This window comes from Perissodus microlepis, chromosome 14, assembly GCF_051167445.1.
Source record: "Perissodus microlepis isolate ML-2025 ecotype Zambia chromosome 14, ASM5116744v1, whole genome shotgun sequence".
NCBI classification, from domain to species: Eukaryota; Metazoa; Chordata; class Actinopteri; order Cichliformes; family Cichlidae; genus Perissodus; species Perissodus microlepis.
In genome coordinates, this window is record NC_140474.1 from 24,846,334 (window position 1) to 24,868,037 (window position 21,704).

The window sequence follows — 21,704 nt, forward strand, 5'->3', positions numbered from 1 at the left end:
ATTTTCTGTCTTGTTTCCTGTTTTCATGTGTGTGTAATGTGTGGGTGCCGTTTGACTCTTGGCTGCCTCTCAGAAAAAATGACATTAAGGCCAAAGGCGGAGCAATAACATCCTCACGTGTCAATCAAAATATCATCACCTCCTGTGCTGTATCGTGTACGCGTCTGGTTTTCTGTGTGTGTTTTTCATCATGAATATGGTGAAAAGAATAATGCCTCACTACAAGCTTGTGTCTGTGGTTGGCTCAGAGAAAGGAGTACACACTGGAACATCATGTCTAATTGTTTACTTAAACTGCAGTAATATGCATATGATAACATGTATTGTTGAATGTGCTGTGTAGGCTCTGGGAGCTCTCGTTGTCCAGCTAAATGCGTTTCTTTCTAAATGTGCTCATTTTGTAAAACAAGTCTACATGATGGGTTTTTATTACTTACGTCACATTAGGATTTATCATCGTAGGAGGGGCTGGGTCGAGTTAAAAAACGTTTGGATATGCAAAAGGTGATGACAAGAGCCGCTAAAAGATGGCAGTGAAGGCTTAATCCAAGTGAACCGAATCGAATTGGAAAACTGAAAATAAGCAGAAACGATCTGAACTGAATGAAAATAAAGCGCCAAATCCCTAAATATGAGAAGAATGAGTGTGGAATCGTGAAAATGGATTGGAACGTTTCAGAAAATGGATTAGATTAGTTTAAGTGGTTTCTTGTTTCTTGCTTATTTGAACTGGTTGAACTGGTGTTTTGATTCTACCTGAACTCCAAGCACAAAAGTAGGAAAGTGCTCATCATTCACGCTCTCCAAAACTGCTCCCATGCATACGTGTGCTTCTTGCAAACATCCTACATATGCATACCATTCATCTGTTTCTACTTAGCTTTGCAGATTTTGGCTGTGTGATTCTTTCTGGTTGCCTGTTTTTCCACACACTGCCTCTTCTGTCATTTCACACTCAGCCGCTCCGGCCTGTCCCATTTCCCACCGCCAGTCACCTGACCCTCAGTGCCTCTCTGCTCACTTAAACGTATTGCCCTAATCAACTCCCTCTGTATTTATAACCCTAGTCCACTGTGCCTTAGCTGCCAGATTGCCATTGGCTACCTGTACACCTCAAACAGAATAAAAATGTCTCAAATAAACATCCCAATCAGAATAAGCAGACCCGAGAGGGTTGGAATAAACCCTTTTGTAAACTGATTACAAGACAAATTGATTACTGATTGCTTTCTGGCTGTGTTTCTTCAGTGCATGCCCTCCGTCTTGATGTAGGTGCTTGGAGATGTGCATGTCTCTTCTTTTTCCAATTACGGCAGCTTCCTATCTGAACTGTCACACTGCTCCGATTTGGACATGGGCGCGCACACAAGTCTGTATTAGATCCAAAATCTTTAGCTGAACAACTGTTACTGCAACCTTAATGCAAGGAAATCTGAAAGTAGTGACACACACACACACACACAGATACACACTGCTGGTTTGTTTTTATAATTGAATCATCAGCCTTTCTTCAAGGCCCGATTTAATGCTAACAACCATTTTCAGTTCCCATTAAAAATAATGATATTTTGATCCTATTACGTTGATGTGATTTTGAACCTGAACTGCAAAGATTGGATGTCATCCAAAAGTTTTCCTTGTTTCTGTTATTCCTTTGTGGGGTCCATATACCGCAAGCCCAGATCAGCAGCTCAGCTGAAACACTGGCTATTTTTTCACTGTGTAGTGTGTGTGTGTGTGCTGTTTCCCCTCTCACTCTTAATGTCAAATAACCCCTAACAAGTCCCATTTATAAATGATTAATAGGAGATATTAGGCACGATTAGACATTAGGCACCTCACTAACTAGATTGATGTCATCTGGAGTTTTAGCCACTGCTAAATTATACGAGGCGGTCGAAAATTCCACAGGAAAATCACATGAACCTCATCACCTCACGGGCTGCTGATTCTCAGTGACTGGAAAGCCTTTAGCACACAAATAATCAGTCTACAGTATTTGTTAAGACAGCATAGAAATTTTGGGAAGACCAAAGAAAACGGCATTCAGGGGCGTGGTAGGGGTGCGGGTGTGGGTAAATTACAGTCTGGATAGGATTAAAATCAGTAATCAGTGAGCGCACAACTAAAATCAAATTAGTGCTCCTGGAGAAACAAATCCCTCTCAATTTGGAGCTTTGGAGGCAAAAATCAACCCTCAGCTGAGAGTTGCATCTGTGTCAGTGTGTTAGAGACACACAGTGGGAACGAAAGACAGGAGAAGATGAGGTATATTCATACCACACCCCATTAATACCCATTAATCACCAAGTCTGATTGTAATCTCATTCAGGTTCAGCAGGTTAAATAAACCCTGCCTTTGACAGTCTCCATGGAACCTACGTTTATTGATCAACTTCTGCTTAAATACTTGTGGATTAATACTGAAGACCAGCTTCTACCAGCATGCATTACCTTCTATCACACACTGCTCTGGGATGGGGATCTGCTGCACCATTACTTTACAGAACTCTCCGATCATCTCCATATTGTCTCTTAAATGGATGAAAAGTCTGTCAGGCTCCGCCCGCTCTCCTTTCTGTCCATCCTTCTCTCTGTTTTGATTTTTCTCCACCTCTTTAGCCGCTCTGTCTAGCGGAGTGACGCCGACCAGAGAGCCATCTGTCAATTTCCTCTCAGCAGGTGAGACTTCATGGTTTTCTGAATGCTGATTAGGCAAAGTGTTGGAAAAGGCGCTATCTGTGCTGAGCTCCACCCCTTCACAGTCCTCCCCTTCGTCTGAGTTGATGGACCGAGAACGCACGGCATGGAGAGCCAGGCTCTTTGACCTAGGAGAGAGAGCATGAAGAAATTAACAGTTAAAGCGATAAAAATGTTTCTGGTACCTTTTCATCAATATTTGCTGACTGTTCTACTTTTTTCTACTTTGACAAATGATGTAATATCCTTAAGCCACAAAGAAATAACAACTTCCAGAGTAGTAGGACATCTCACCAAGTAGAGCATTTTGTACTACAAAGATGATAATGAAAGGGATCTTTTGTGCCAGGTTTCCTAGAACCTTGGAAAGATGTATGTGTATATACACACACACACACATATATATACAGGTATGACATGTGAGAAACCTGACAACCAGGAGTACTCCAGGACATTCTAAGTACAGTTTTATCCCACTAACAAAACACAGCAACATAAACCCCCCAAAACATAAAATGTCTAAATTTTAGAGGACAATATACAGAATAATTAAAGACATATGCATGTTTTTGTGAAAACATGGCTAATGTTTATTTATTTTTTTATGCCAGCACTCAGTGTCTGCTGGCTCAGCTGATACCATCCCATTGGTATATCTCATAAAGGAAGCCCTATTGGAATTGCTTTAGCCTGCTACAGATGCAGCTGCTGCTACAAGCCACTTTGCAACCCACCTCCAACACAGTCTTCAACTTTTGAGGCAGCGATGTACCTGGTCACTGTTTTATATGTAAATTTGTGTCATTTTGATTTCATAAAATAAACAAAATTTTCCAAGTGTGGCAGTGTTTACATTCTTCAACAAACACACATATAGAAATGTCTTCTTGGCTCAAGGCATCTCTTCAAATCCACCAGATTCTTCATAAAAATATGTTTTTTCTATCCAGTCAGATTTCAGAGGACACTGAGCAGAAGCATGTTCTTACTAACTGACCTGTTGAATCTCATCTCACGCCTCTCCTCCCTGACTGTTTGGCTTAGGCTGTAGCGTCGCTGCGGGGCAGGAGAGTCCTCCCTTGCTGCCTCCTCCTCCTCATCTTCCACCGTGTCTCCCAGTTTCTCCTCAAAGGCCTGAATCTTCACCTGCAGCTGCTGCTCTGGTGCTCCTCCTCCATCTGACTGGAACGCCTCATCCACCCTGAATGCACACAGAGCCAGAGTTTGCATTATAGTTGCTATACGTGTGACCTGAAGCTGACAATGTCACAAGTTTCTCCCCCTCTGGCAAACTTTGGCTTAATTTGGTGCTTTCTCACATTGATTGGTTCAAATTGTGTCGAACCCTCTTTCGCTCTTTTCTGTTTTTCGTTCCTTACTTGTGTTTTTATACAAATATCCTTCAAAACTTCTACTTGTTTGAAAGAGGGCTTCCTTTCCACTCCCCCCTGCTCTTTCACTAATAAACTGCCTTTGCCTCCCTCCAATCCTTTTCCCCTTCTATCTCTCTTCCAAAAGACCCCAAGCAAAGTCTTTCGAAGCCTCAAACTCTGCACACAATGTTCTTATTTAGAAGAGAGCTGTGTGTGTGTGTCATTTCCACAGGGCAGCCAGATGACTCTTGGCCAGTGTATGCACGGTATGGCGTGTTCACTTCTTGTGCACGCAGATTGTTTTGAAGGCAAAACCAAAAAGAAAAATATTTTAATGACCTTAAATGACAGTGCGCTGTAACAGACCCAGATTTGATTTTAGCGTCACGATCAAAGTAACACAGCTCAATGTGTCGAGTCAGTATGTGTATTCTCTTTATGACTCAGTCTCTGACACAAAAAAAATCCCCCACTCGCCCTGTGGGGCGGCCTTCATCCTTCAAGCTCGGGTGCTCTATCAACGGCCTGGGAGCTTGAGGGCTCTGTGCAGTATCTTAGCTGTTCCTAGAACTGCGCTCTTCTGGACAGAGACGTCAGATGTCGTTCCTGTGATCTGCTGGAGCCACTCGCCCAGTTTGGGGGTCACTGTCCCGAGACCACTTCTGCCTTTACCCTCCACGTCTTCTCGAGTTGTTCTCGCAGCTCTTGGTATTTCTTGAGCTTCTCGTGGTCCTTCTTCCTAACGTTGTTATCACTTGGTATAGCTACATCCGTCACTACCGTCGCCTTTCTCTACTTGTCCACCACAGCTATGTTCAGTTGGTTGACCATCACTAGTTTGTCCGCCTGTATCTGGAAGTCCCACAGGATCTTAGCTCAGTCATTCTCGACCACCCTGGGGGTCCTCTGCTATCAACAGAATAGCAGAATATGTATTTTCAGACTGTTCTCTGTAAACCCTGGATATGATTGTGTGGGAAAGTCCCATCAGATCAGCAGTTTCTGAAATCCTCAGACCAAACCATCTGGCACCAAAAAACCATGCCACATTCAAAGTCATATAAATTCTTCCTCATTCTGATGCTCGGTTTGAACTTCAGCAGGCCGTATTGACCATATCCACATGCCAAAATGCACTGAGCTGCTGCCATGTGGGTGGCTGATTAGATTTTTTTTTTTTATACTAACAGGCAGTTGACCAGGTGAACCTAATAAACTGGCCAGTGAGTGCACAAATCCCTTTTTAAATAAAAGGAAGAAACAGAGCATTGTAGTTGCTTAGTCTGCACAAACTCGAATTTTATTAAAGTGACTCCTGAGCGAATGCAAAACATAACAAGAATATAATCAGCAACACTTGAATATCAATCTCTAGTTGTCTCTAGCTACTCTCCATACTAGCTGCTGCAATCCAGAGAGGCTGTAGAGACACTATTTAAGATTTTAGGTGACCACCGCTAAGAGATTTCATGCAGCCCATGTTAACAGGTGTTTCCTAACCTGCAGTGTGACGTTGATTTCTCCTCCAGTCGTCTTCCTAGAAGCCTGGCTATTGCAGTGAAAGAGTTGCTCATCCTGTAGATGTCTTTACCGCAGCCGCCCAGTAAAGATGGGTAACGGTCGGTCAGCGCTCTGATCTCCAGCAGAAGGGTGTGGTGAAAGCTGTGCTCCATGCTGCCCAGAAGGGACACCAGGTAGACCAGCGAGCTGTGAGCATGAGTCTGGAGAAAGGAGACCACACATAATATCAGCCCTGGCCAACACTGGTCTTGGTATAAAATTAAACAGAAAAATAACCGAGGACTTTCAGGAAGATTTTTTACTGCTTAATGGTTTATTTCTCATTTAAAATGGGGCCAGTGTTGTGTTTTGCAGCAGTTTGGGAATATTGTTGAGTTACATGTGTTTTGGTGATGAAGAAAGCGTGAATTTTAGCTATGATAATTCAACACACATGAGTTTTCCTCACCCGTCTGTTTGGGAGGGTTTGGTGTAACTTCTTTTGTTACTAAATCATAGCAAACAATAATAAATACAAACACATGCAGGCTGGCTCCCAGCAAACTTTTTAAAATACAAACTTGTTCTTTTCCCAAATGTAATAGCTTTCCAACTGAACTGCCGTAATAACCACATTTCATCATTCCCAGCATGTTTCTGTACAAATGAAATCCAGCACATATACAGTCTTGTGACTGTTGAGAGAGTAATACTTAACCAGGAATATGACCTGGGCAATACCCCCTCAATAGACGCCCCATGCCTCTCTTGTATATATATTTCTGTATACAAAATTGTGTAACGTATACTTTAATGTAATCAGCTTTATTTAACAGGAGCAGCCGCATTTTAAACAGAGCACAGAAATCGCCGTGACAGGAGATGATCAAGGGTGAGTGAGAGCTCTCTTGTGGTGTTTTAGGGCAGAACTAAAGGCAAAAAATCCCCTTCTGTGGTCAAAAAGCTTTTTTTTAAACACTTGCGTCTTATAAAACTCACATTGCAGAACTAAAAACTGAAAACACTCTACTTCCTTCTCGAATTCTCAGATAAGAAGTGATTGATTGATGGCGGGCAGAGCCAACCTCTGTTTCCAGCCCTCTAGAACACCTTGTAACGAGGAGAGAACAACGCAGTTACAGCTTCGTTCAGGCATGCCTCAAAAGCACTCTCTGTAGGATACTTCGTTTCTATTATGTGGATCCCAAAACTACCACAAAAGGAAGAACTTGACTTTTAAAAAAAATTTAAACCTAACAACATGCCAAGCAGGTATTTAGGAGTTTCCACGGCTCTGCACAAAAAGGACTCCGGAGCGTGGCTGGAGCTCAGGCTTTGGCTACTTCTGAACTAAAGTTCAGGCTTTTACTGTCGAGATGATTTTACTTTTTAAGGACTTACTAAAATTCTTCCAAATATTGCAGCATACGCAGAGGCTCGCATCATTTTCATTTTGGAAATGAGAGTAATAGCATAAAATTTAAAAATCTGCTGGACATATGAAGATCTCTTCAATCGTCAAATTACGTTTAATTATTTGGAGACAGCACTTGGCCTTGATTTCGTATCCTGAACACATTACGGCTTTAAAAGCTAAACCCTTTTGTAAAGCTCTGCCAAAAAGGACAATAACAGGAAGGTCTTAAAAAAGAACTACTAGCTGTTTTTAATTATGAGCTTCCATGTTTTCCAGAAAATGATGGCAGGGGGGAGCAGATCTTCTTCCAAACTGCCAATCTGCAGAAGACTGACACAGATCTCGAGATTTATGGTTTTTCAGCCTTGTGTCTGAACAAATAAATTTCCAAATGCCTCCCTGGGAAACAAACTGTGGCCCATTCTGTTTCAGTCTCTGACAATAATTTGAGCCAAGCTCCTCTGGCAATAGCACCTGCGCTGGTGTGTACAAAACATTAAATACCGGGGGATTCGAACCAAAAGAGAAAAAGGAAAGAAAGAAAACATTGCATCGGTACAGTGACAAGCCAAACCCTCTCGCTGCTTACCACCCAGTTATTTTCTTTTCCTTTCTTCCCTTGCTTCTTTGCATTAGCTTCAATTGGAGCTGCAGTCTGGCACACAGTCACTCTACAGTCTCTTCATTTATTAAATAAAAACAACAGCAAACAAATACGATTATATTTATCTTTCAGGTATATAGAATTTGTGTAACACTGCCTAAAATCAACTGACAATCTTAATCATAATCATCTCAAAGACTTTAAGTTAGTGTGGAGATCAATTTATTTAGAAGAAGTTTGTTAATTCACAGAGTCAGATGCAGCATGCAAAGGTGGAGCGGAGTAGGGTGTGGGTGGGTTGCAAAGTGGCTGGGAGAGGCAGCTACAACTGTTGCAGGCTAAAGAAACTGCAATGATGCACATTATCTGAGATTTGCCAGCGGGCTCCACAGTCACCATCCGATATGAGCAGGGACTGTGATCAGCTGCTGGGTGAGTTTGACTTTGTGGCCTCCCTGATGTAAAGCTAAGTTTACAAGTTTAAAGCTAAGCTTTCAAACAAATATATATATCTTTTATTGTTCTGTCGAATTGAATTTATATATATATATATATATATATATATATATATATATATATAGCACCAATCTATAACATCAGCTGTCTCAGAGAGAAATTCTCTAGCCATCAGATGAAGCCCTACAAGCAAGCACTTGGTGATAGTGGGAAGAAAGAACTCCATGTTAACACCAAGATATCTCTAGTAGAACCAGGTACAGAGAGAAGTGAGAACTGCACACGCTGGTTTCTCAGCATTGCTTTGAGACAGGATGTTGCTAATACTACGCACATTATAGTTCATTTACTCTAGTTTGAATCAGTTGATGAGTTTGTAAATTTGTAGCTTTGGTTTGGGTTTTTTCCCCACAGAAAATCTCAAAGTGAACCAAAATACGTCACTACAATAGCTTATAGCTTATAGGCCAGATGTAAATACAGGAAGAAGGTTGTTCTGTTCTGCATAACATAGAGAATTTACATTACTGTTACGGCTAGTTGCTAACCTGTACTGACCGTTTGGTATGCACACCTATGATACGCTGCTGCACCCCAGAAAACAAAGCATACTTGGCTAAGGGAAGGTGTTTAGCTCAAATTTGCAGCATATACAGTAGCTGGTTGTTGGTTCAGATCACGTTCACACCATAAACAAAGCCACCTCCTCCAAAAGGTCTCGTGAATCGAAGGGTAAAAAAGTACCAGAGTTCAGTTTAAACGGACTAAACACCAAAGGTGTGAAAATAGCCTTTGTTCATCACCAAGCCCCATCTTGTGATCCTATATAGCAGTCGCAACTATACTGTCTAAATTTCTTTCCAAATAATGACAAACTGGGTATTTTAAATGCATAGGATTAGCACTAAATGCAGAACGACTTCAGAGTTGAATGAAGTCCTCATCAATCAAATGCACACAAGCAGATTCTGAAGAAACTGCAGTGGGATTGTTGCTAATGCCAGATTTGGCCTGATGCTTTCTGCTACAATGTTTTATGCAAACAGATTAGTGTTCCTACAACAACAAAGATTTTCTTGCAGGAAACCCCCTCCAAAACTTTAAACACAAGTGGATTGTGGCCCATGATGGTCCAAATTAATTGTTGTTGCTCCTCAATTGGTCACACCTGCATCCAGCTAAGCAGCAGTTAAAGTTAGCATGATGATGACGTTCCTTGTAACTGAAGGAAAATGACTCTTATCAGAGTGGTTTAAAAAGTGTGAGTGCCGCAGCTTTTTGTGTTCCTAGTGTTAAAAAACGCACTTGTGGGAGCGAGATAGAAGAATAGGTAGTTGCTGTTTTACTCCAGTAATCTTTGATGAAATTATAATGGATCTTTATGGGACAAGTAGATGACACTTCTCTGCCTCTGATGCCTACAGATTAAAGAGTGCAAGTCAGCTTGCTTTGAAAAAGAGACGATTCAGAAAAAGATGCAATGATGCCTGTAGAGTGAAAAGTATGAGCTCAGCAGTAGGTTAGAGAGAAAAGTTTAAGAAAGAAAGAATCTGCCTCTCCCACTCCAACAGTTAATTAGTCAACAGTAAGACACACATTTGAGAAAACTAATGGCAGTAGTCACAAAGCGGTCATCTGGCTGTTTCAAGACTAGTTTGATTAGTTTTATTTCTGTATAGCAAGACTGTTTGCAATTCCATCAGTTTCTTGTTTCAGATTTTCCTGCAGGGCTGCTTGAATAAAAAGCAGTCCACAGTGTGCAAGGGTTTCTTTCACCAGTGACATATTCTGATCCAACACGCAATAAGTCCAGAAACACAATATAGACTAACTCCCTTCAGGTGGCTGAGAGAAGCCAGAGAAAGACTTGTGCAATCAAGAACAAATGCATCCCAGTGTAAAAGGTTGTGTGTATGTGTGTGTGCGTGCTTGCAGGGCACAAACACGAACCCACAGGAGGGTCTCTCCACTGCCATCATCAGGAGGCCTCAGCAGGGGCATTTCCCAGAAAACACTGGTTATTTTCCAAATGGTTCCAATGTGAAGAAAGGCAGGACACCGAGGTCCAACAATCTGTGTATCTGAACGTGTATGAGTATTTGTGAGTGTGTTAAAACTGCGCTGGCAGGTTTTTTGACAAGAAGATTGAGGAGGAAGGGAACTTTCAGAGGGAAACTTTGCCCTGGAGTAATAGAAAGCCTATTATGGGTTCCAGCTTTGAGATTTCTGTGTACTTCCTTTCCTGTTCTGCGTGTGTGTTTGTATATGAGTATGGGTGGAGGGGGAACACTTCATGTAGAGACAGTCATAATGGGTTTTTTTTTTGCTAATTTCCCCTAAATTGTTGTTAAACTGCCCAAAATGCACCCAGAGGAAAAGAGAAAAAGAAAGTGGGAGCTCTCACCTGTCTTGCTGTCAGTCTAAACCCCCCAAACACACACACAGACATCACAGACTGACTATAAAGTGGGTCTTTATCACATGTATGATTACACAGTGCTGCATAAATACTTAACAGGGTTAGAACAAGACTAGCAATAGAGCTGTAAACCTACAAGGTCTACACTGAACGCTTTTAGATGACGATGACATGATAATAATAATAATAATAATAGTATTTTCTGTCGTCATTTTAAAACCTGAAAGAACACAACATAAGATAACACAACTTATAAAGCCATATTAGGGGCTCTGTGAGGGCGTGCTGTGTACGCATGCTGATCATTAGCAGGAAACTTTTTTTTTTCTTCTTCTGTATTAATTCATTTTATGAACTTTTGTTTATTAGTATTGAACTTGTTTACAGCAGCAGGTTTAAGAACTGAACTCATTCGTTTAAACCCATTAAATAGTCATTGGACAAATAAAACACTGAAATTGGGGCTTAATATTGCTTTAACAAAGACAGACTTCATCGTCAAGACGATCTTTTATTGTTGTCCATTAGTCTATATATCATTGCATTTTGCTCTTTTAAAAGGCTATTTGTTGAGTAACATCTGATGGCAGCCATATGTGTGACCCATAGGTTAAAGGATGCACATGGAACAAATTGTGTCTCTTTCAAAACAAATTTTGATATTCTTAATCTCTACAAAAAGTGAACTTATTGGATGTAACAGGAGCTGTCATGCTGTATTAGCAGTATTCAAAGCCATGAATGCTTTTAAATCTGTGCAAAAGTCAATACAGACACAAATAACGTGTGTCTGTTTTTGGTTTTAAACAGAGGGGTGTCACACTCTTGGTGTCAGGTGATTCATTGAGTCAGCCAGTCCATGAATTGCCAACTCATGGTGGCGGTGGGGTTTGGATTTTTGAGTGCTCCTGAGATCTGTGTTGTCAGGGGCAATTTTCCCCTGGTAGGGTCTTTCAACCCAAACTGGCTTTGGTTGAGGGGCCAGAGAAAGTGAAGCGTTGTTTACTCCAGGACAGGGTCGCTCGGGCTTCACCTTGGAGGTGGGCCTGTGGGAGGGGCTCACTGCAAAGCGCTTTGTGACCAGGTTATGGGTTAAATGAGCCACATGGGCCCAGCCCTCCAGTGAGGCTACCGGGAGCAGGAGCGGCTAGTTCACAGGGAGGTACTATGTGGATTTGGTGGCAGTCAGAGGCAGAGAACTGGCTCTATAGACATGAAATATCACCTTGTGGTGGGGAAGGAGAACAAGTTTGTTAGTCAGCCTCACCTGGGTTCACTCGTGATGCGAGGCATCCAGTTAGGGTGGGTATACTTGTATTCCCAACCTGGTGTGGTGCATGTTTGTCCCAGAGGATGCAAGGCTTATGGTGAACAAGCAAGTCAAGAGGGGGGGGGTGTAGCTTATTAAGGATATAGTGAGACAATAGAAGAAATACTCAGAGGATCTGCCGATACCCTCTGACACGCCTCATCAGACGAAAAGGGGTCTTGGGAAAAGGAGATGACTTGCTCATTGCTGTTGCTGAGGTTGCCAAGGTGCTTAAACTCCCTTGTGGTCGGCCCCTTGGGTTGATGAGGCTAGCCCTGAGTTAAGGCTCTGAATTTTACTGGTCCCTCATGGTTTATATGCCTCTGTGAAACTACTTGGGAGTCAGGGACAGCTACCTTTGAACTGAAAAACTGAGGTGGTCGTCCTCCTTTTAACCAAATTGACAGCTTGATTCACATTGATACAATAACTCAGACTTGTTCATGGTGGGGGTTAGACTTTGCAAGGTCTGTCTTTTGTCACCAAATCTGCTGATAATTTTTGTGAACAGCAGGATATGGTGAGGTTGGCAATTTTAAAAACAAAATTTCACACATACTGAGCTAAGATTTCAAAATACATTTTCCAGTATAGCCGATTTTCCCTTTTCAGCACACAAAGAACCAACTGTTTTCTGAGGTTAATGTTCCCTAAAATTGTGTTATGTTTGCAACAATAGGGTAAGGCTTAGAACATTGCTCCTTCATTGTTACTTCAAATTACATCTTAACCTGCCAGAATAACAGACTCTGACCTTTCTAAGCCCTAAGAGGTTTCGGCACGTGTTGGGAAAGACAGTTCCACCGAACACTGATGTATGCAGGTGTCAGACAGCGGTCCAAACCTCCGGATCTGCCCGGCCTATCCGGTCTGTGTGTGTTTTATACTTGGCAGAGCATGAGAGAACAAGTCATATGAGTGCCCATTATTTCCTACCCATTAAAATAATCACTCCTGCCTGTTTACAGTAAGTGTGTGTTTCGATGACCTCTACTTGTTTCTATTATTTCCTTCAGACTTGCTCCTCTTTATATCCTCAGTTGGGTTAATTGAGGTAATATGCTTGAACGAACAGTAAATATGAATTTATGTCATGCAGTTAAAGTGTTTAAAATGTATCCACTTATTCCATTCACACAATGATGCAAAGTGATGGTCTAATCATATCCGGTGTGTAAAAGCCTTTACAGTTAAGCCTCTTCAACTTGAGTTTCATTTTGTAGAAGATAGTCAAAAAATGGTAACTCTGGTGTGGAGGACAGGTTTAGTGTGTTATGCTAGAGTGGCCAAAAAGCTGCCACATTTTCAGTGTGCTGCTGCTTATGAAAAAAAGAGAGCATACTCCTGAGCTTCCAGAGAGCTGCAGATCATGCACAAATCATCTACTTTGACCTCCAGTGGTCAAAAGATCGTCTCCAGGAAGCAATCTAAAAATAGCTGCAACTGGAGCGGCCCAGAGGTGTACCAGAAGTTGAACTTGAAGGTGAGATCACCAAAATTTGAAATGAGGTAAGGCTCTTTTTTGAGTGTGTGTGTTTTTTTGTTGTTTTTTTTTACCTCACTGATAATGCCCACAGCACCGTGGATTTTGGCCACATGAGCCAGGAAAGCAGGGCACTGCTGTCCCAAGATCCTGAGCGGTAGCAGAAAGCTGACCAGCGAGGAAGGACTTGCTTGAGACACATCGACAAGTGCTCCTAAAAGAGCCTCGGTGAGAGACTGGTTCCCTAGGTAACCGACCAACGTTGGAACCTGAGGGCTCAACATCTGCATGGATGAGGAAAAAAAAAGAAAGAAGCAGAGAATTAGAGAGGGGGAAATAAAATAAAATAAAAACAGAGCATTATTCATGACAAATAACAACTACCAAAAGGAGCCCTGATCTTTCCAGTGAAGGCCGTAGGTGAGAGGAGTGACCTCGGAGTGAGATGAAGATACTCGTGACTAATAATAAACAAAAGCTTGGCTGTAGGGATGTCTGGAAAAACTGAGTGAATAAAAAGCTCCTGCTCATAATCTGTAGGGGTCACAGTAGACTGCACTAGACTGGAAAGGTCTAACAATATCCACCATTGCCAGCTCTTTTAGTTGTTGTGAAAGATTATCAAGCCATATATGTCCTGTTAACGATTCTGTCTGACAAATGAAAAATAGGTTATGCAGTTCAAAAGTTCCACATGAGTGCCATTTTAATGCCGCATCACTTACGAAAAGTGAATCTCAAGATGCCAAACATTTGGTAACTGCTGTGACGAACACAGCTACAATATTTTCCTGTGTGCCTATGTGGGGGGTTCACATTAGAATAACTCCAGATGGCTGCTTTTGTTTCTCAACTGAGGCTGCGTTTTACCACCATGTGCTCTGCTTGGTATGTGGTACTTCCCCACCCACCCCCTCCTTCACGTTGAACATCAGCAGCTCTGGTCCAAAATATCCAGGATTAAGGGAATTCCTGCACACCACATGCAAATTCCCAATTCCCCCAGTGCTTTCTCTTTTTTATCTCCAATGCATTTTCCACATGCATTCATTTGCATACATTTGAGTCACAGACAGAAACGACATAATCACAGACATGCTGGATTTCGCAACTTCTTCACGAGCGTTTTTGTTTCTAGATACTGGATTACTTTCACATGGGCCATCAGTTCTGACTGTAATGCATTTACCTCGTTTTAGTTTTTATTAATACTAGATATAGCATGTATATACTATGTTTAGGTGTCACTTGACTATGGATTCCTGAAACAGTCAGATCAAGGTCACTGAAGGTAGTGACCGGCAAAGCTTTGAGAAACCCAAAACACAGGCACTTAAATAAGCCTCACCAAGCACACAACTGAGGTTTCTACACAGTCTGAACTATGTGGTGGGAGGCATTTAAATGATGTAGAGCGCTGAACAAATTTATAATGCCACCTGTCGTAAAAACAAGAAAATAGAAACATTTTAGAAGTCTGTCACAACATTTTATATGTATTATTATTGTAATTTTCACCGTGTTGGCTGCAAAGCGGTGACACAATGACTGAAATTTTAATATAAATTGCCGGTGAAGTAATAGTGGTATGAGCAGCCATAACTTAACAGAAAAAATAATCCAAATAATCCAAATGAAAGTGGATAGTTTGAATAGTTGGTTTCAAACACAGTAAATTGTTAATTCGTCAGCACAAAAACTCACAAGTGGATGTTGCTCGGCAACCATTTGAATAAGCCTGATCAGGTGTTGTTGCTCGGTGGATTCCAGCTGTGGCATCATGGCGCTGAGGTTGCCTAGGTGGTGGTGAATGGTGTCTGGTTGTTTGGGGTAGACTGAGGGCAGAACTCTCAACAGCATGTGGTTACCTGGCAGGGAAAGAGAAACACAGATGTTTTATTGAGCCCCAGAGACAACTTCAAAGCCTTTTACAAACAGATTCCACACAAAGTGGTCATTGTGTGAAAAAAAAGGTCACTTTAAAAAAACTGCACTGAGCACCTGACCTCTTTTTTAACATTTCCATGCATTTAAAGCATGCTGAATTTGTGTTTTATCTTCACTAATCCCACAAACCTGAAAAGGATAGGTGGAAGAAAATGGATGGAAGGATCTTCTGTGGTTGGGTACCAGTACCCAAAATGTTCAGACCAGCTAAACATATATCTTGACAACGAACGAGCAGCTAAGCATTAAGGGGTCAGCTGCTCCTTTGCTTTTCCTAGTAATCAAAATGTTAAGAAAACTTTTCAGGAAGAGAAAGAAGGTGAGAGAGAAGCAAAAGGCATTCTTTTGTTTACTTAGGAAAATAACACTGTGACAACGTTTCTTTTGTCTATTTCTCGCTCCTTGCTGTTTGCAGCAGGATGACCCAAACAGGGTCATTACAGAGTTAGAGGAGGCTGTTAGCTCGGTCTGGTCAGTGTCGCATTGGCACATTTATTACAGGAGGTGAAAAGGGTCATTTTTGCATTTTGTCATCCTCTCTGCAGAGATTTAGGTCTGACATGTCGCATCCGAGGCTGTTTTATGTGCTTATTTCTGTGTTTGGAGAAGCAAAGATGTTGAGATTGATCAAAAAAAAAGAAAAAGCATATTGTTTAAAACCTTTCTTTTTAAGTTGCCTTTGGCGTAGCTCTAATGCTATCCTCAGAAGACACACATTCGATTACCAGTCATGAGACAACATTTCTGTTCAGGAATGAAACTTTCATTCGTTGTCAGTACTCATGCAGTGAAGCTGAGACAGCCAGTACTGACGCATGACTGGCAAAAAGGCATTTGCTGATCAGCAAAGAGCCCAAAGAACCCACAGTATTACCCAACAGCCTTTGGCTAACATATAAAACATCTTTAAATGATTCACATCAGTGAACAAAGACTCTTGTTTACAAATGGTAAACATTATGGGACATCTCAGGGTTCTGTACTACGGTTCTTGAGTATTACATAAAGCCAAAAGCCCTGTCACGTTGTGTTTAACTGTTGCAAACGATATAAATTGTATAAACTGCTTTAAAGGACTAGGATTTATAGTATTTGCAGAGCAGATGAAATGGTCAGATTGGAGGAATAACTACTGGAGGAGGGCTTTAAGAAGTACTTTAACACTCCTGAGCTTAGCTAGCCTTAGCACACACACCGAACAAACAGTGGCACTGCCCAAACACGACAAAATTAATCTACCAGCAACCTAAGTTCATTAAAGCTCAGGTAAGCAAATCAAGACTCCTGCACCTCCTCTGGGCCCCATCAGGAGGCTTTGGCCAATCACAGGCGGTGTCAGATCAAATCAGGTGAGATTTGCTGTTGGAGGTAAGATGTAAAGGAGCAGTGGCTTAAGCTGATTCCTCTTACCTGGCAGAGGTGTTTTTGAATGATGGGAGGAGCTTAGAACAGACGAGGCAGAGCCACAGGAAAATTACACATTACACTAAAACCAGTATTAACCTATAAATCACTGTAACCACAGGCTGTCCACTCAAAAATGTTCAGCAGGTTTGACGTTGGAGCAGACCAACAGAGAGGTCTGACTGTTCTGTGCAAATGGAAGATAATATTTATAAGACGGTCATTGGCTCTATTTATGCTCACTTCTCTTGCTTTAAATGTTGCCTACAATGTCCACTAATGTAGACTATCAGGCACAGGCCCTGTACTTTAAACACAAATCACCATAAAAAGAGACTGACACAGTTAGTGCACAGAAAGAGAGAGAGAGCTGGTAATAACCATAAAGCCGAGGTTGCAGCTTTTACGGGTCTTTTACAGGAATGTTAAAAGGCCGGAGGAGACAAGAGTCTGCCCAGAAACACAGAGAATTTACACAGCTTACGTATTTGAGCCCCTTATACTGTCAGACACACTTGCATTTATAAAAAGTCATTTGAAAAATAAAATAAGTGTTACTGTAAATTGTTGGATTTTTATGAAATATTTGGACAAGTTCGACTCCTGACAACAGATCTGTTTGAACGACATCAGAAGAAAAATGAGCTTTGTCAGTAATTGTTTCCAATAAATAAGTATTTTTCTCCGGTGAATGCGAGTACACGCTTAGCATCAGAAGCTAGTGTTTCTAACTTTAGTAGAAATAACTTTTGGTAGGCAACTTTGCACAATTACAATTACAATTTGTAGCATAGTCTCTGAAGCCCTGCTTCAGCATGTTGCAGGGGTTTCTTGTATATGTTGGCTGTTTGCTTCTATAGGGGTGGCTGTAGCTCAGGAGGTAGAGCAGGTCATTCAATAACTGGAAGGTTGGTGGTTTAATCGCTGGCTGCTCCAGTCTCCATGCCAAAGAATCCTTGGGCAAGAAGCTGAACCCCAAGTCACACTCCACATCGGAGTATGAATGTTAGATAGAAAGCACTTAGGTGTAGAAAAAGGTGATTGTGTGAATGAGACAAGTGTGTTATGTCCTCAAGTAGATGAGAACCATTTATATAATGGCTATTTCAAATCCTTTTAATGTTTCCATTTGATTCGAAGCCACATGTTTTAGCTTTTTTGACTAAGACATTGATAACTCTTCATCTCTCTTAAAAAAAATCTTAATAGATTTTCTAGTATGCTTAGCAGGTCAACTTCCACTTTAACTTTGATTTATGTGTGTGTGTGTGTGTGTGTGTGTGTGTGTGTGTGTGTGTGTGTGTGTGTGTGTGTGTGTGTGTGTGTGTTTGAGTGCTTGCATGTTTGCATACAATATCTGACCTTCATGCCTTCATTCCAAACAACAGCTGACGTGACACTGTGACAAGCGCTCATGCGCTGACCTTTGTTTTTTGTCTTTAGCAAACAAAGGTAACAGTTTTCTCTGACATTTTCACTGTGAAGTGTCATGTTTTCTAAATGTCACATCAGAATTACAAAACCCGTCCCTCAAAAAATTTTTGTGTCCAAATCTACAGAGACATTCAACTTTGATTAAAAAGAAAGTAACAAACAATAATAAAGCAGCCATTGTTTTTATGCATATTCTTTCTTGGGCCTTACTAAAATATAATACAGACAGTATTTAAGTACTACTAAAACAAGGGCACTCCAAATACCTGTCTTTTTTTTTTTAAAGCTCCAGAGCTTCAGTTGTAGTCTGGATGTCTCTGGTTTCTCTGCAGTCAGAGAGGACACAACACTGAGCATTACAGCTACATGTGACAGACTTGAAAAACGTTGCCTGGTTTGATGAGTGTCAGTTTCTGCTTTGACACTAAGATGGTAAAGCTGGCGTAAACATCACGACAACCCTTTGCAGCGCTTAAACACCACCAAAGGGTCTTGTTGTATTGTTGCTTACCATGTCTATCCTTTTCTGACCACATCTTCTGATGGCTGATTCCAGTAGGATAACACATCATGTCACAAAGCTCAGAACATCTCAGACTGGTTTCTTGAACATGACAATGAGTTCACTGTACTCAAATGGTCTCCACAGTGATCAGGGCAACAGAAAATTCAATAGAGCACGTTTGGGATAGGGGAACGGGGATTCTCATCATGGATGTGCAGCCAATGAATCTGCAGCAACTGTGTGATGCTGTCATATCAATAAGGTCCAAAAAGGAATGTTTCCAGCACCTTGGTGAATCTGTGCCATCAAGAATTAAGACAGCCATTAGTACTGGGTACCTAAGACATTGGTTGGAAAGTCCAAATGAATGGACAAGGCTCCATCAAACTCACGTTCATAAGAGCAGCTGCTTACTGTCTGTGACACCACAGTAAACTGCTAGGTGCATTTTTAGAGGAAAAAGCATTTAACAGGGGTATGAAAAAGTGCTAAATTTAGTTACAAAGTTTCTAAATTGGCATCAATAAGGTTAAATAATGTGTCGTGCTCACTGCTTCAAGAGAGAGGGATGTCAGGTGCACAAGTTCATATACAGAAAAATATCTAAATGAAAACTGAAAATTAAGCGGTGGTCTGGAGAGGTGTAAAGAAACTTGGATATAGAGCAAAACAACAGCACAGAAACCCTTTAGAGGAAACGGTCTCAGTCTGGTCTTAAGCAAATTCAGGAGCAGTTTGTTTGTGGCTGTGACGCGACCTGACCTCAGTCTGACTCAAAGCCTGAGCAGCAAACTGTTTTATTTTCGGGGACACGTCAGACCATGCAAACTGAAACAGCTTGGGTAGTTGTAGCAAAGGCTTATGAGAGAATGGGTTTTCTCACAACTATGGATTCCTTAGTAGAAATGTTCCTCCACTGTTTACTTTCTGGCCCCGGATACATCTAGCCGGTGAGGAAAGTAAACATTCTCACGTGTTTTTGCAGAGATGTTTTTTGGTTCTTTTGGATTTTTCTCTATGTGAAAATGAGCAAAATCATCAAGAAAATGTTATAAGTTTACAAACACGCAAACTCAGATGTGAATTATGCTGAAGAAAACAATATGACTAAAAAAACAATTCCCTGACACAAAACCTCAAGAAGATCAAGAAGCATTCACATGAAAATGTGGGTTTAAATGAGCTGAAGATGCGCCAGAAGTTCTGTGTTACATTTAACAAGCTAGAAGGAGGTTTTCAGTGTCAGCTGACCTGCCGATTTATCTTAAGTATTGTGGATGAGTACATTCTCCACACATTACACAATGCACATAATCTGACAAAGAAAAAAAAAGAAGAAGAAAAACCCCAGAACTTTTACAACAGAGAGGTTACTGTACGGGAGAAAACTGCAGAGACCAACGCAAACGATATCCGGAGGGATGTTTTTGGAGAGCTTTACGACTTTAACGTGTTTTCTGCAGCTTCCAAAGCACATTCCATGTATGCATGTCCTGCCTGTCATATTTCATGCTAATCGAACACTCTGAGGTAGGTGACGGGGGGTGAGAATCTGTCAAATCAAAATGCAAGAGAAATCAGATGAACTTCTCCCAGAAAGCCCATACATTTGAGAATGTGTATGTTTTTGTTGGATGAGCCAATACCACCCACCCCCATTACCCCCCAGCAGGGAAGGAAAAAAACACAGTTTAAAATATTCAAGCTCATATGACACATGACTGCACAGATGTCTGGAAGGGATTCGGTTACCCGAAAGTAAAGAAAAGACTGCGAAGGATTTTCATTACGTGTGCACAATGAATAAAAATGTTCAGTGGATACAATTGTTTTTATATCTAAATCATAAATGCTGATAGATACTAGCACAGCTGATAGATCGATTCTCACTTTGAACTCTTTCTGTGGTATCGAGTGAAGCTTTCAGGCTGTTAAGACCCAAACTGCAATGTTTCTCGGCACTTCTTTCTGCTGAGTCAGCGCTTAATGAAGTGCAGCGGGAAACACGTTGAACACATCTGTGTGGCTGATATTAAATATTCCCTTGGTGTAAAAGCTGTGTAACTAAGTCATACATAAACTATAAGTAAGTCATTTGTCACTGCAAGGATACAACTCATGCACGAGCACACCGTGAAGTCATTTCTTTGCTCGACTGTCAGACAAGCCTGTAAGATGTGTTTCCAGCTGGCTGAATTCCCACTTGACGTTGCAGCTGTGAGGCAAAACATGGAAACATTTACAACACAAACACCCCCGAAACACAATAGAGTCTATATGAATGCTTCTTTTCTGAGTATAGAAGCATTCTGAAACATTAATTTGTTCTAAATTTTACTTAGTTTAATGATGCATTTGTTGAAGTTGAAGTCATTTAGTGTCAAACTACAGCAGGCATGTTAAAAGGGCGTCCTCAGGAGACGTGATACTGATCACTTTTGCGGTCTTTGTCCTGGTGGAAGAGAGGACCAGCTCTTTATCCTCTTGAGAGCGTTTGCCTGACCAGTCTGGATGTGCTATGTGACCACATCACCGAGTGTCCTATGAGGATGCAAGACTTCCTGTTCGGTCACTCTTGGGATAACCTCTCTGTCTTTTTGTGGATGATGTGGTTCTAAGCTTCATCATGAAATGACCTCTAGCTAGCACTGGATGACTTGGTAACTGAGTGTGAAGCAGCAGGAAGGAGAATCAGCACCTCCGAGCCTCAGGCCATGCTTCCTACGTTCCTCTCCACACGAGCTGTGGTTAGTGACCGAAAGAATGAGATCAAGGATACCAGCAGCTGAAATGAGTTTCCTCTGTAGGGTGGAGGGCTCTCCTGTAGAGAGAGGATAAAGAAGCTGAATCATTAGCAAAGGGCTCAGAGTAGAGGACTTCTGGGCGCCTCCTAGGTGAGGCGTTTCAGGCATACCCCGGGGCAGACCCAAGACATGCTGGGGTGATTCATATCTCTCAGCTGGCTTGGGAATGCCTCAGTGTCCACCCTGGAAGTGCTGGAGTAAGTTGCAGATTTCAATAAGAATCCACACTTTAACCAGCTTTTCTCTGCTCTTTTCCATGTTTTGAGTTAGAAGAGACCCACGCTGTCCTCTCATGTTCTATACTCGAAGTTTTCACCTAAAATTATAGCAAATACACAGACACCCTTCA

At 41.5% G+C, this 21,704-nt stretch overlaps 1 protein-coding gene across 3 annotated transcripts in view; it reads right to left on the reverse strand.

The window, feature by feature from the left end:
- veph1 (ventricular zone expressed PH domain-containing 1) overlaps positions 1 to 21,704 on the reverse strand; it is an 86,377-nt gene that overhangs the window by 32,900 nt on the left and 31,773 nt on the right. For 2 of the 3 annotated variants that reach the window (XM_084949877.1, XM_084949876.1), the window contains exons 5-9: positions 14,966 to 15,129; positions 13,336 to 13,545; positions 5,574 to 5,794; positions 3,698 to 3,901; positions 2,455 to 2,828 (exon numbers count right to left, since the gene is read on the reverse strand). In XM_084949877.1, coding sequence (XP_084806003.1) covers positions 2,455 to 2,828; positions 3,698 to 3,901; positions 5,574 to 5,794; positions 13,336 to 13,545; positions 14,966 to 15,129 — 1,173 coding nt within the window. The remainder of the gene's footprint in view (positions 1 to 2,454; positions 2,829 to 3,697; positions 3,902 to 5,573; positions 5,795 to 13,335; positions 13,546 to 14,965; positions 15,130 to 21,704) is intronic. The other variant, XM_084949878.1, reaches the window with a different exon arrangement.